Genomic DNA, 15,045 nt, shown 5'->3' on the forward strand with positions numbered 1-15,045 from the left:
TGTGAACAAAGGCCTCCACCTGATCTAGTAGCAAAGTTTGTGGGAAATCATAGAGAAGAAGGAGGTGGTGACAAATTACACCAGATAAACAAGACATTGATCAATGTGTGAGAGAAAATGTTCTAAAGGGAAGCAATGTATGAAAAACAGCAAAAAAGTTGAATAAGTAACCACAGACTGCATTCTATTGCTTTCTATTAAGTGTAGTGCAGAAAGACAGAAGCATTTAAGGAGAAAAGCAGCGGTACTTCAAAGCACTGTGCGAAATTAAGGGGCGTCCCATCTTAGACCCCCTTGATTAACACTCGAGACCCCCTGAAAGCCTCAAAGGCACAATTTGAGGGGGTCTAAACTAGGGCTGGACAAATTAATTTAATTTTATTCATGATTTCGATTTTTTGCTTCTCAAGATCATAAAAACATTATAGACGAAGAAATCCGATTAACGTGGAAGATGGCACAGCGTGTATGTAAATTCCTATGCTCGAAAAACACCTTGAATGCACCCGTGTTACGTGCAGCTGCAGCAATCGCGTGACGTGTGTGGATCAATAATATGAGGAGCGAGCGATTGAAAACATGGCAGAAAGGCAGCCTTTGATTGAGAAGAAAGGTAGGACAATATTGTTATATGTTACCTGGAATCACTTTGGCTCCAATTTGACGGACGTTGAGCTAAAGAAAATTGTTTGCAAAGTTTCTCGCACTGTCGTGCCTGCTCCTCAAGGCAACACGACCAACTTATTCAATCACTTAAAGTTCAGCCATAAAGTGGTCTATGACCAGGCGATAAAGTTCATCAGTCAGCGCCACCGCAACACAGTCCTCTATTAAGGACACTCTTTACAATGCCGTCCCAAATCCCACCACGTCCACAGACATCAAGAGATAACGGAGGTGGTTCAATAAATACTTTCGAAATCAATGGATATCGTGTCTATTAATCATGATTACAATATCAGTCAAAAATAATTGTGACTAATAATTTTGCCATAATTGTCCAGCCCTAGTTTAAACATGTTACAGTGTAATTGAAAAAATGCTTTTTCATGTTTCATGTTTTTTTTTTTCCTAACGATTGTAATTTCAGTTTTACATGATCTACATACATAATACACTTTGTATGCTTTCTTATCATTTATAACCAGACAAAATATAAATTATTTTATTTGTAATTTTATATTTTTAATGTTTTAATGAATTCCTTTCCAAATGGCGCTGTGGAAAAGGCCCACACAAGGGGCATAGGAATTGTGTTCCTATCTGCTACAGAGGCTGAGAAATCAGCCATTGAACCTCAGGTTTTAGAGACATTTTTTCCAGGCGCTTCAGGCCTTAATGGGTTAATGGGTATTTCGCACACTGCTTCAAAGTCAGACACACCTAAAACACACACAAGTGTTTGACTACAGAAGGTATGACACAAACTCCCACGGTAGCTCCCCCTGCTACCCTTGGGCTTGTACAGGAAACACTACCTCAAATGTTTTATTTGTATATTATAGTGCTGGGCCGTATACCAGTTCTCACAGAATACCGGTTTATACTTTCTTATGATATACATTTTTAATATACCGCCATACCGTTGTATTTGATTACACATCTGCGCAGCCGTCTGCTTTGCAAGTGGGCACGTAAGCGTTTCATTAATGTTAATATATTTGTTTCAATCACTGAATGAAGCCTGTCATATTTGGGACAAGAGTCGGACCTTAAATTGCTTGCACAAAACATTTGATCAGCACTCAGCTTTTGTTTGTTGTTCATCAGCACCTACACAGCAGGAGAGAGAGAGCGAGTGCAAGCGAGTGAGGTCTGCGGTCTTGGTCATTAGTTCATTTACTTATTTTTATGTAGGTAATATGTTGCGAAATACGTTATGGCAAATGTATTCACAACAAATGCAGGGGGGTTATCATCCAAGATCTGCCCTGTGGTATAGGGTCCTACACGGAGGTTCGAAAGAACATGGCTTTCCCCACATAATGACAGTCACTGTCTTGTGGAGGAACAACTTTGATATAAAAAAGCTCTGAGACACGCAAGAACCTCTCATTTACTCAGACCTTATAGAGAAAAATAAGAGCAACCCCAGGTTCCTCTTCAGCACTGTAGCCAGGCTGACAGAGAGCCAACATGTAACAAACCCAATCCCTCTATCTGAGTAGTAAAGACTTGATAACATTTTAATGATAAAATAGAAAAAATCAGAGCTAGAATTAACCACCTCCTCCAGAGTAACTACATGTCATTACAGCTTCATTTTATTTTTCCAGTAATTACAACACTAGTCAATATAGAGTAAATCCAGCATTTTCCAGCACAGTGCTCAAATTTCAACACAGTTCAAACCTTGAAAACACTATATTTAAAATCAAGCATTTTCCAGACTTTCAAGGCTCTGTACGAACCCTGTATTATTTTTGTATGATCAGCATCATTATTATAATGCTGTTTTGCAATTAAACTGTATTTTTATATCAAAACTTGGGAGGGAGGAAGAGTCTGTCAGGGCAGGGGAGTGTAGTCACTCACTGACCCGCAAATGCACTGACACACAGAGAACTATGGCTGAGGATGTGAATCTTGTTCTGGGTGAGTAAATTGTTTATTCTTTTAATTGTCCCGCATGTAAACCAGCACCATGCACATTTGGACATGTGCACATTCAAATGCCATGTTTTTGGTTTTCTTTATTTTCTGTTGGTGAAATTAGAGCTACAGAGCTTTCTAACAAGCCCCTGATTGTCTCCCTGTGTTCAGTATTCATGTCAGTAAAAGCGGGCGTAAAGTTGGAAATGTCAGCAGCGCACTTCTGCATTCATTACTTGTGAGGAATAAATAAAAAAATTAAACATTAGTCAAAGTGTTTAATATCCTGCCATCTTTATGCACGAGCGATGTGTATTGTGAGCAGCTAATTGTATGACCTGTTGCGGTCACTTCGCTTGGGCGGGGCAGAAACCCTCCACTTCACCTGCACCTTGAGATCTGATCATTTCTTGCCAAGTTTTAGTAGGAAATCCACACAAGTCTTTGTACATGAGGCCCCAGAGACACTTACCTAAATATCAGCTTAACACTCCATTTCTAATTTCTAATTCACCAAACTAAATGATTTCAAGGACCCGAGAGAACCATGTATTTAATATTATTGTTTTTGGTTCCTGACACTTAAAGGGACACTCCACCGTTGAGAAGATGAATGTCTATTAAAACTAGGTCATCCATGTAGTAGAAATGTGAAATAATATTTGAAGCAAGTGCCTTCTTGGCTGAGAAAGTCAGAAAAATGTATTTATCGCTCATGTACACGAATGACAACTCCCAGAATGCCCCACGCTCGCTCTCTGCTAGTCTCGCCAATGCCGCCATTGTTTCTCCGAGAGTGGCGGACACGTCCATGAGTAGACAGAGTGAGTTGTCTAAAGACACAAATCCCCGAGAGGAATTAGTTGGCGGATACATTACGGACCTGCAAGTTACACAGGGTTGTTTTCTATGGTGCTTAATTATACCGGGACGTGCAGTAAAAACAAGGAAAGGACAAGCAGTAAGTTCCCATTATTTGCTGGTCAGAGATTCAGAGCGGTACAAGCCTGAAGCCGGAAGGATAAGCTAAGCTAAGCTAAGCTATGCAAACTTTTTTGAGTTTTGGAGAAGTCACTCAAGACAAAAGCTGGAAACTCAGAGGGTTCACAGTTCATTTCCAGCAGGAAGACGTCACTGAGAGGTAAGCCTGAAAAAGTAAAGCCACACTCTATTCGTTGGAGAATAATGTCAGTGTTATTCAAATGTTTTATTGTTATTCATGTTTGTTCAAGAAGCCACAGACAATGTTGTCATTTTCATCTAATGTTATTCATAGCCCATACAGACCACATTAGAATGTTCACAGCTCACTCAGTTGACATTTTTTTCCTGAAAGGTTTGTTTTTCTGGAAAAAGAAAATAAGTACTATCTTCGTTCATATTTTATGTGTAATTGTATTCCTTCTCCTTTACAGTTGGAGCATGGTTTAATCAAGTCTTGGAGAAGCATCTAGCTGCGCTACTCTTCATCACTGACTCCTCCAGCTGTCCCACATCAGATTCTGACACCGCTCTACATGTTTCATTATTTATTTTTTTGGTTGCATATTGTGTTAGACATAGGGTGACCACCCGTCCCACGTGCTCGCACAGCGCTTGTAGCCCAATTCATGCATCCCGCAAATTGAGACTGTGTCACGCATAATCAATGCTTGCTCAAAAAAAAGTTGGTCGCTCTATATCCTGGAGCCCGAGGCAGCCAAACGAACATTACTTGACAGTTCAGTGCAGCATCAGACGCAGCGACAAAAGCGTCATAAAACCATATCTAACTTTAACAAACACAGACATGCTGCATACCCACAGAAAGGTCAGAAACTCAGCTAAAAGCTCATATAAACCATTCGTATGTTCACGAAACACAATTAAGACACCGATGGATCAAACAGCAGGAGCGAAAAAAAAAAACGTCACAGCACACACGGCACCGGAGCGTCAGCGTGATTATGTAAAAAACATGTGCTGACTGGACAACAGAGAATCTACAGATTTTAACGGTACTGTTTTTATCACTCTACGACCAAGATTGACAGATCCAGCCCCAAAATAAGAGCAAAACAACAACTGACTTTCAAGAAATACAAGCAGAAATGTTGTCTTACTTTTGTTTTATCAAAACAAGTTATTTCCACCGGAACAAAACCCACTTCCAATGAAGAACTACACTTCCCAGCATGCTTTGGGAACAAATCCCGGTCTGATTGATCATTACAGAGTGACATTAGATCGTTCTGATTAGAGAAGGGCAAATGTCCGCACAAATGCGTCACATGCATTTATGTCCTTTTGACTCGCTAGTGAAGTGATTCACACGCATTTGGAGACCGGGGTCTGATTCTACCGGTTTAGAGGTTTAAAATGAGCTGTCGATCACCCTAATTGACCAAGGTAAGCCAGAGCTATGGCGCTGCGTAACTGAAGACGCTACAGAGCCACAGAGTTGTTATTACGCAAAATTCGTAATTTTGCGTAATTGTCGGAGAAAGTGTAAGGGGTAAATACGGACTTCTCCCGTCTCAGGGGAGAATGAGAGAGTGTTGAATGGCCATTCAAAAGTATGACTGGGTTTCTAACAATGCAAAGCTTAATGCAAATGGGCTTAATTGATCATATGCAACATATAAGACCAATAAACGTCCTCAGCATTTTAACATACATCAACAAGAAAAAACATCATGGTACGTAATTCAGCCAGTGTGTGGTTGTATGGATAGGCCCCAAGTGAGAGGCAGCCACACCTCAAATGATTCACTCTGGGTGGAAAGGTAACACAGCAGCATGAAATACAGGTCATTCCCTCAAGAGACAAAACAAGACCAGCAAGTCTGCCAAGTATCCTGCAGCAGGCTGAGAGATAGGGGAAAACACTGCGTACATGTGGAAAGAAGTGTCACTTACAGACACAGGCTCTGTGCTTTAGCAGCAAAACTATGAAAACAAATGTAATGTAATTTTCTGTAATGACAGGACAAAGTGAAAGGGCGTGGTCTTCTCCCAGCCATGCTATAGCTGGTTAACAACCATGAAACTATATCAGGGTTTCCCCCAGTGCGTTGCTTGATTTTTTTTATACACCACAGATTTTTCTATAACAAGTGCGCTGGTCTCTGAGCAGTTAACTAAAGAGATCAGCTCATCTGATGCATCTTTTATTCCCTTAATTGCAGCTTTAAAGCGTCTTCGACACAAAGGTTGAGAACACGGCGTGAAATCAATGAAAAACTCGCTCTGCTCTTATGAGTCATCATCATGTTTTACTAAGATCTACTTGGATCCCCTGTACATCTTGACTGTACTCGATCCTCGTCATAAATATCATTATTCGTACTTGGGGATAAACCACGTAGAGAAATGATCCCGTCTGCTTTGGATACGGAGATGCGCAGCGCCGGTGCTGTGCGCATGAAAAAATGGGTCTGCACCAGATGAGGGAGCACTACCACTTTTTTATTGATGTTGATTTATTTTTAAATGTGACCATTGCATGGTTTGTTTTAAGATTCACTGGCAAATTACCATTTCATTTAAAGAGCCCATATTATACCCTATTACCCCAAGTTAAACTAGTTCCTGATGTCCTAATAAACATGTCTGTGTCATGCTTTAGTCAAAATATCATAAGGATGAAGCACAATAGCAGTTCAATAACCCTGCCAAAACAACCCTTTTCAGAATGCTCGGTTTTGTGCCTGGTCATTTACCTATTGTCATGCACCGTCGTCCCAACCCCCGCTCTGTATACCCCATAGTAATGTCCGTTTACCCGTTGTTACTGCGTTTCACCGTAATGCATAGAGTGACCACGATTTTGGCTTCTCGCGATCATAAAAACATTAGAATCGAAGAAAAATTAATAATGCGCGCCGTGTATGTAAATTCCTATGCTAGAAAAACACCTTGAATGCACCAGTGTTACTGCAGCTGCAAGTGACGTGTGTGGATCAATAATGAGGAGAGAACGTGGAAACACGACAGAAAGGAAGCCTTTGGTTGAGAAGAAATGTAGGACAAAATCTACATCTTTATGCAGTGCTTTCAAACGCGTGGTCTTCATATTATTGATCCTTCACATGAACGCGCAAAAACAAGGGGTAGGGGGAAGGGGGAGGGCTAAGGGGTGGAATTGGGATTCAGCCTTAGCCTTTTGGACTAAAATGCTTATTAGTTTTAGTCACTTCTATATGTGATAGTTTTGGTCCAGTTTTAGTCAACGCAACACAGCCAAGTTTCGCTATTGCACAGAGAGACTTTCCAGCACTTAAAAGGTGACGTTTCACCGTTTACTCACATCTTGTTGGAATAGTTTTATTGATGTTCCAAACTGAACTTGGACAGACTCTATGCAGGTATAGACAGGCGCGTGCTGGCCGCAGTTTTCGCATGCGTCATCGGTGCTAAGGACATGTGTCCAGCCATGGCAAAACCGGGAACAGGGATAGAATGCAGCAGCTGACACTATTTAGGTTTTAATTGACACGCACAATAAGCAGAAATGTCATGCATTTTAAACGTCTGACAGACCACCCACTAACATTTTCGTCCATTCTCGTCTCGTCAACGAAAACTCACACAAGTCTCATCATGTTTTCATCATCAAAGAGCCATGTTTATCTTGTCCCTGTCTCGTTATAGTCATTAAAAAAAAGTGGCGTTAATGAAAAAAATAAAAAAAAGTCAACAAAAAAAATCGACACGTGGCGCTCGACAATCGACTCTAAAAAGTTGTGAAATTCCCATCCCTAATTGTGGTGCTTATGTTCCGTGGCGGTGACGTGCCCGGTGGAAATCGGGGGTTAGTCCGGTTCCGGTGCGATGGTCTTTGCGGTCTATTTAGGTTTGTTTAGAAATATGCATATGTGAAAGCAAACTGTACCCATGTCTGTTTGCTACATTGTAAAATTTTTCTGACCGGTGCTGACCAAAGCAATCGAACAATAGGTGTAAAAGCGCCCTAAGTGACTCTCACCTGTGTGACATCTTGCGCATTAAAACCACTGTTTTTGAGCCAGAACTGGACTACATACTGCAGTCAAGATCTCAGAATTACCCTTCACATTAGTGCAGGCATGATTTGTTTAGTCCTATGGGGTGAATAAATTCTAAAATCTTAATTTTAATCTTAATTTTTCGTGATGATCAAAACCCCCGTTTTAAATTTAGAAGTTTACAGTAAGCATTTAATAGTGAATAATATGTAATGTTTACATTTTTAACTTAGATATGTTTAATATTCGCTAAAGCGTTTCTTTCCAGACAGACTTTTTCTTCATTTTATGTGGTCTTCAAATACAAAAGGCAGAGTGATTTTGGTAAAAACTTGAAAATGAAAAAAAAATGAAGGATTTCATTTGCAATAAAACTTTCATTAAATAGATAATTTGTATTTATTGTTATTGGTTCAAAAAATGTCAGGCTGAATGGTCGGCCCCCACACATTTTCACCTTAGCTAATCAGACCCTCTTTGCAAAAAGTTTGGACACCCCTGTCATAGGTGGTAAATCCATTATCAAATTGAAAATTTTTTGCAGCCCCAATTATTCAATTATTAATCAATTACTAAATTAAGTGTCAACTACTTTGAGAATGGATTCATTGTTTTTTTTTTTTTTCAATTTTCAGCTTCTTAAAATGGTGAATATTTCCCAGTTTCTTTTCTCCATATAACCAAGGAATCTTTCAACTGAACCATTTTGGTCTATGAACAAAAGACATTTGCCAACATCATCATTTCCAGGTTTGGTAAACACTGATCAACATTTTGCAACATTTTCTGGGTGCTCAATTAATAAAGAAAATAATTGTTTGCTGCAGCCCTCAAATCCATCAGCAGAAATATATTTAAAAAGCAAAGTTGTTTAAAACAGGTAAGACTATTAGACTGACATCTACAGATGCTTCAGGTTGTGATGGCAGTACAAAAAGGTCGAGCCATCACAAATTATATGGGACTTCCCATAAATCATATTGCTCTATTTTGTCTGAATTCAAATACAAATGTTAACGTGAAGCACATAAACACAAATGCAACATATGTTTTGTATTCATTTTGTTATTTGCTTAATTTTATGCACTCTGTTCAAAATAATGGTATATAAAGTAGAAGCATATTTCTGATTTCCAAGTACAATCAGAGGAAGCTCACGTACCACTGGTGGTACACACACCACAGTTTGAGAACCATGGCTCTCAGTAAAATAGGACAAGGTAATTTTATTCATTTACCCCAAAACCCAAAAACAAGGAGCCATCGAACACTCCAGCACACACACAAAAGCATCCATTTTAAGAGAAACACCATTGTTTTCGATAGGAATGTAAAGAATGCCATGTTGAGGAAGAATAAATGGACCTGGATTCATTCCCATTGAAACGGGAGGGAGAGTGAATCAACAGTCAGGTGCTGCCGGAGTTTCACTGTGCAAAACAAACACATTGAAAAACAGCATTGGCTGCAGGTGTTATATTAGCTCACAGAAGCTAATCTTATTAGCTAGCTTATTATAGTAGCTTTGCATATTTAGCAGACAGACGCTAACTAATGCTACTGACCACACGGACAAGCACAGAAACTGCGCTAACGACTGCTGTAGTTGGCCCATGTCCAAATTAAAACGTAAAAGAAAGAGGAGTAAATGAATAAAAAACTATGTCAAGTTTTTAAAAGCGCAAACTTCGGAAACAGCTGTTTCATTGTCGCGACGTCGTGTTTTCTATTGACGAAACCAAACGGTCGCTTTGCCAACGAGTTTGTCGCGTCATTCCTGTTCATTTATGTCACAAGAGAAGTTCAGTTAAGTTAGCGACAGCTTTTTTCCTCTTACCTGCTGATGAAATAAAGCAGCTGAGGCTGCAGTGGCGCATATGAGACACACTGTGTTTACGTTCAGGTAAGAACTCAACAGCTGAATGAGGCAGACACACACAGAGGCGAGGATGAAGCCGAAGAGGAACAAGTGCACAAGCAGATGAAATGGAGGTGAAGGGAGGAGGAGGAGGAGGAGGTGTGAAAGAGAAGATAAATCCCTCCCACTCTGGACTGGTACTTGGGAACCATGGATGTAATAAACGCGGAAGTCAAACACTTTTTTGGCATATGTGCTGGGTGAGCACCATGGACGTTGGATGTATAATATGAAATGGATAGAGCAACGCCCCCTTGCTTCCGTTCATTCCTATGAAGCTGCTCACCCAGCGCATTCAAGTAGGTCTAATGGTGCTTTCCCACCGGCCCGACTCTCAACGGCACTACACTATACGACTCTGTTTAGCGAGTGTCTTCTTCTTTCTTATTAATGGCGGGTTACAGCTTTTGTTTGCGTATACCGCCACCTACTGTACAGGAGTGTAAAGTGGATGGGATAGACTCACATTCTCATTTTTGCAAGGAGAAAATAGATAATAAATAAATAACTAAGTACAGTAATAATAAATAAATAAATAATCAATCAATGAATTAATTGATTTATAAAAAATAAAATAGAAAAAAGGCAAATAAATTTACCTAAATTATTTCCATTAATCTTGTATTCTTTAAAGGGACACTGTGTAGTATTTATGGGTTTATATAACCCAAAATCCACTTTTTTATACATATTATGTGCTCCTGCATTGTCTAGTCGCTGTATAATAGTTTTTGTTTCATTTTCGTAGTGTTTCAAAAAGTCATGTAAAATAACATGGGCCGTTTCTCAATACCCAAGTATGCCAGTATGTACTTGCTTACTTGGAAAGTACATACTTGACAAGTACGACTGAAGTACATACTTGCCAAGTACGAGAGTACACGAGCACGATTCTTAAATTGGAACAGCAGCGAGCGTACTTCCTTGTTCTACTGTTTGAATGGCGGGTGGCGCGAAGCACTTAAGCCTCATTACCGCCACCTACAGTGTTGATGAATGAACATATAAAATACTTTTAATAAATACATATATTGTTGTTATTTTCACTTTTTAAATATTTTATACACTTTAAAATATTGTCCATTATATGTAAATACATATACAATGACAGTGCGACTTTAATATAAATCTAAAATTCAAAGTTACAATAAATTAAACATTAATATTATACAAAAGTTCACACTGTCAGGTCAAAACGTTTGCATTAAAAACAAAACAACATGTCAACAACAGATCTATCGATCACACCAAGTATCTAATGACGGAGCCGTCTGAACCAGCGGATCATTTCATCAGGACAGACCGAGGTGACGCTGCTCTGTGCCGGGCACTGGCAAGTGCACCTGACTGCCGTTGCGCGAGTGACATCTGGTGGCGGAGATCAGGCAGCACATACTCAAACGTCAACGCTGTATAATAACAATAAATATATATATATTATATTATATATATTATATAATTTATTATAGTATATTATATTATATATAATATTATAATTTATTATTGAATTATTTAAATGCAATATTATTTAATTGATTATAGTATATATATAGCGAGAGAAAATATAATTATATAATTGTTGTTTTGTAAATCCCTTTTTAAATTAGAAGCATTTATTGATGGATTAAAACATAACAAACATGGATTTTTAAAGTTGAATTTCTCCATATTGGTACAGTAAAAATGCTTCATATTGACTGTATGTGTAGTCTTAGATGTGTAGAAGACAGAGATACTATCCATAGCCAGGAATTATTATGCAAAATTTGGCCGATTATGCCACTTGGAAAATATGGACTTTTATTTTGAAATTCTCCACAAAGTAGTAGAGTAAAGATACTTTGATCTTTTTTATTCATCATGGGTGGATGAAACACTGGAATGGAACATGTTTTATTCAAAATCTATGTTATAATTATAGTTCACTGTTTTAATAACTTTGAACATCTGACAGCTATTTGCAATTTACTGCATGTATCAACAATTTCAAATGACGAGAAGTAAAACATGAAAACTGATTTTAGAGGAAACGACACAGATTCGACGGCTTCCTGCAAAAGCGCGAGTGAAATTACCGTAATAACCACACGTTTGGCTTTCACATGCAACTTCTCAGCGTTCAGAAACTGTTGGAAACGCGTCATTAGCAATACACTGGGTGTTCAAGGGTTAAACGACAAGGTCACACATGAGATTTATTTATATAATATAATAGTACAAAACTGTGATGAAAGGAACATGTTGTTTCACAGCAACTATTTTAAGGGGTGATTTTTCATTCGTTTTATTTTTAATTTGTTTTAGTGTTAGTTTTTTGTCATATGGAGTATTTGCCAGGTGCAAATAGGTCATAAAGACCCAACAAAAGACAGCAATTAAAAAACGTATTAGCACACATGAACAACCATCCCTGAATGAAATAGAACAGTCGACGACAAATTAGCCTGGAGTGCAAAATGGAGTGCAATTTTCAATATCATAATAATCTGTCAAAGCAACTTAAGGTTTTGTGAGAAAGTGATTTAGCTGTTGATTTACATGACAAATAAGCAGATTTTACTTTTTTATTCATCCCTAAAACATGTTAGTGTGAAGCCATACACTTTCACATCACATTTGAGCAAATGGCAATGCTTTACAAAGTTCGACCAAAATCCAGCCTTGCACGACACCGTGTCACACTGAGTGCCTTATGCATGCTGCTCTTTAGTGAAGGCCGAACAGCCACTGGCTGGCTGCAGACCACACCTTCCTTTACCCAGTGCTCTGTAAATGCTTCACGGGCTGATTTTAACAATAAGTGTCATGTTACTGTCACTGTCTAGGACCTTCCAGGGCAAGGTAATGGGTTAAGAGATTCCTGTGATTTTTTTGTTCTTTCTTCATATGAAGAACAGGTACAGTTGGACTGAACCCTTGATCTGAATCATATTTGAAAAACAGACCTTCATTTGTTGAGATATGGATTTCTTACAGCTGCCAGGTAAGACTATATACAATACATGAGTTATCTATTTACTATTAAACTACAAATATGATCCAACACCTCAACACAACATGGAAGTTATAGACATGGTTTACTTTATTATTGCGTAAAAGGTCCGAAAAATGCCCATTTAACTGGAAATGTCTTCTCAGATTATTTAATTAATGCACACATGGCTACAATGTGTTGTTTTAATGTTTGTTGTTGCACAGTGATACATCGTGAACATTTCATTCTATCATTTTATCAGACATTTGCTTCAGCAGTTTACACTGTCTTTTCTTTGATGTGGACTTAATCAACACACCAGCACATGCAGTATAATGACGCTTGTTTTGTTGTTGTTAGTTTTACATTTTCCTATGTTGTGCATCCTTTTCCCCTGTCAGTTCACACGTATAACTCAACAATCATAGCAAATTTGTGCATTTGCGATGGCAGCGGTTTACGTGGTGAAAATGTCAAAATCAGAATGTAACAGAATAAGAACAGAATGTAGGCAGGAAATAAATTGTGAATGTAAACGCCTGAAAATAACTGTCCACAAGCAGAGTTAAGAAGGATCTGCAGAGAACAATAGCAGAAAATCCCCCAGTCCAGGTGTGCTTGCATATTGTGACATTGCTGCAAAGGTGTTGAGTAAAGGTTTTTTGTTTTGTTTGTTTCTGTGTCCACTGTGACTACAATCTAGCTGTTTAATTTTGCTGTTGACGATCAATGTCTATTTTTCCAAAAGAAAAATCTTGCTGATAGATTACTGACTATACAATGTTTGACTGCGCATAGATGTCCTTACATTTCCAGACACTTATCTTTTTGAGTGTTTCACGTCACAGTCCATCATTTACATACACAATCTAATCCGTCCTTACATTTCCAACATTAGCAACCGAAGTCATGCTCTCACATCCCAGCAGATAGTGCGTTTTGCAAATGGGAGTTTTCCATACAAAGTCGGAGATGCAGAACACTTGAACGTGATATAAAGAATGAGAAGTCATTTATGTGTGTGAAAACAGCATTATGTTCACAATGTAAAACATGATCAAAATGAGGTAATCCCATGAGATTATCCCCATAAATTTAAACAATGTTTTTATGTTTCATCTTAAACTGCTGCCAAGTGCGCTTCTCCCCCGTGGGATTACACCTAAATGGAATAAATTAATAGTCTACGACTCAAGCAGTTTCCCCCTGTAATATTATTGTGATTAGATAAAGGACGACATTTAAACTTACGCACTGACCCGAGCAACTATGTTCTCCCTCTCTTTTGCTGCTGCAGTGGTGTTACACTTCCTTCTAAAAACATGCTCAAACTCACCGTATGAGCACATTAATATTTCCAACTGCAGCGGAGTGAAGAACGTAGCCCGTGGCAGACATTATTTCAGACTGCAGCTTCAACTTTCAGATAAACGTTCCATTCTCTGGACTAATTCTAGTCCAGAGAATGCTTACACATCACAATAAAAGCATGTAAAACAAACAAGATGAGGGCCCACGTTCGGTGTAGTGGTTAGCACTACACTACAAGAAGACACAGGTTCCTGGGTTCGAGCCCCGTTTGGAACAACTTCGAACAAGGGCCTTTCTGCATGGAGTTTGCATGTTCTCCCCGTGTGTGTGCGTGGTTGTTCTCCGGCTTCCTCCCACAGTCCAAAAACATGCACTATGGGGATTAGGTGAATTGGTCTCTCTAAGTTGACCGTAGCTGTGAGAGTGTGAGTGAATGGTTGTTTGTCTCTATATGTGTCCCTGCGATGGACTGGCGAACTGTCCAGGGTGTACCCCGCCTATCGCCCAGTGTCAGCTGAGATCACCTGCGACCCTCCGGTGGAGGATAAAGCGGTAGATGATGGATGGGTGGATGAACAAACAAGAAGTTCATTAGTGGAGTCTAGTGATGCTGAAATATGTATTCAGATTTGCAGCTTCCCAGTCAGCAGTTTAATGTGCCATATGTAAGTACGTGGCCAAAAACGGTTACTACATTCAAATTAAAAATACTGAGGTCTTTTAGGTTACGTTTTCTGACGTAACTGACAACCTGTGGTTGCTCGGCAGCTGAGACTCTACTGACTGCAATGATTGGTAGACGGTGGTAGGCGGCGCCACATGCCAAAACATGATTTGCAGTCTGCAAAATATTTTTTTTAATGCAAATATTTTGGCTGTACTGTTGTTGTTGGTGAGTTCAGTTTGTTATATGAACATTATTCCTGAGACTCTGTGACATATTAGGAGGATTTTATGGCCAGTTGCTTTAGATTTATTACATAATGCACCTTTTAATAAAAACTTACAGGAAACTTAGCTTACAACAAGCATGTCTATGTATTATCAAAGCGACTGAGAACAATTGTAAAAATAAAAATGTACTTAATCCCTTTATGAACATGTTGTGACTACTACTATCAGGCTATTTTTAATTTACAATGTTGTGCATGGACAGGCATAGTTTGAACACCTGCAAAACATAGTTACTGGTTTGAATAATATGTAAAATATTGAGGAGATTAATTTCCTGACCAAGAATGACCATGATTTGCCCTTGATGAAAA

General features: G+C 38.9%; 1 protein-coding gene across 1 annotated transcript in view; it reads left to right on the top strand.

Annotated features, from left to right (window-relative positions):
• Positions 1 to 579: 579 nt before the first annotated feature.
• The window catches only part of gad3 (glutamate decarboxylase 3), a gene marked incomplete at both ends in the record, with an annotated part of 28,411 nt that continues 13,945 nt past the window's right edge, over positions 580 to 15,045 (top strand). Inside the window, one exon of the mRNA XM_083907808.1 lies at positions 580 to 613. Coding sequence (XP_083763934.1) covers positions 580 to 613 — 34 coding nt within the window. The remainder of the gene's footprint in view (positions 614 to 15,045) is intronic.

This window comes from Microchirus variegatus (assembly GCF_963457635.1).
Source record: "Microchirus variegatus genome assembly, chromosome: 21".
NCBI lineage: Eukaryota > Metazoa > Chordata > Actinopteri > Pleuronectiformes > Soleidae > Microchirus > Microchirus variegatus.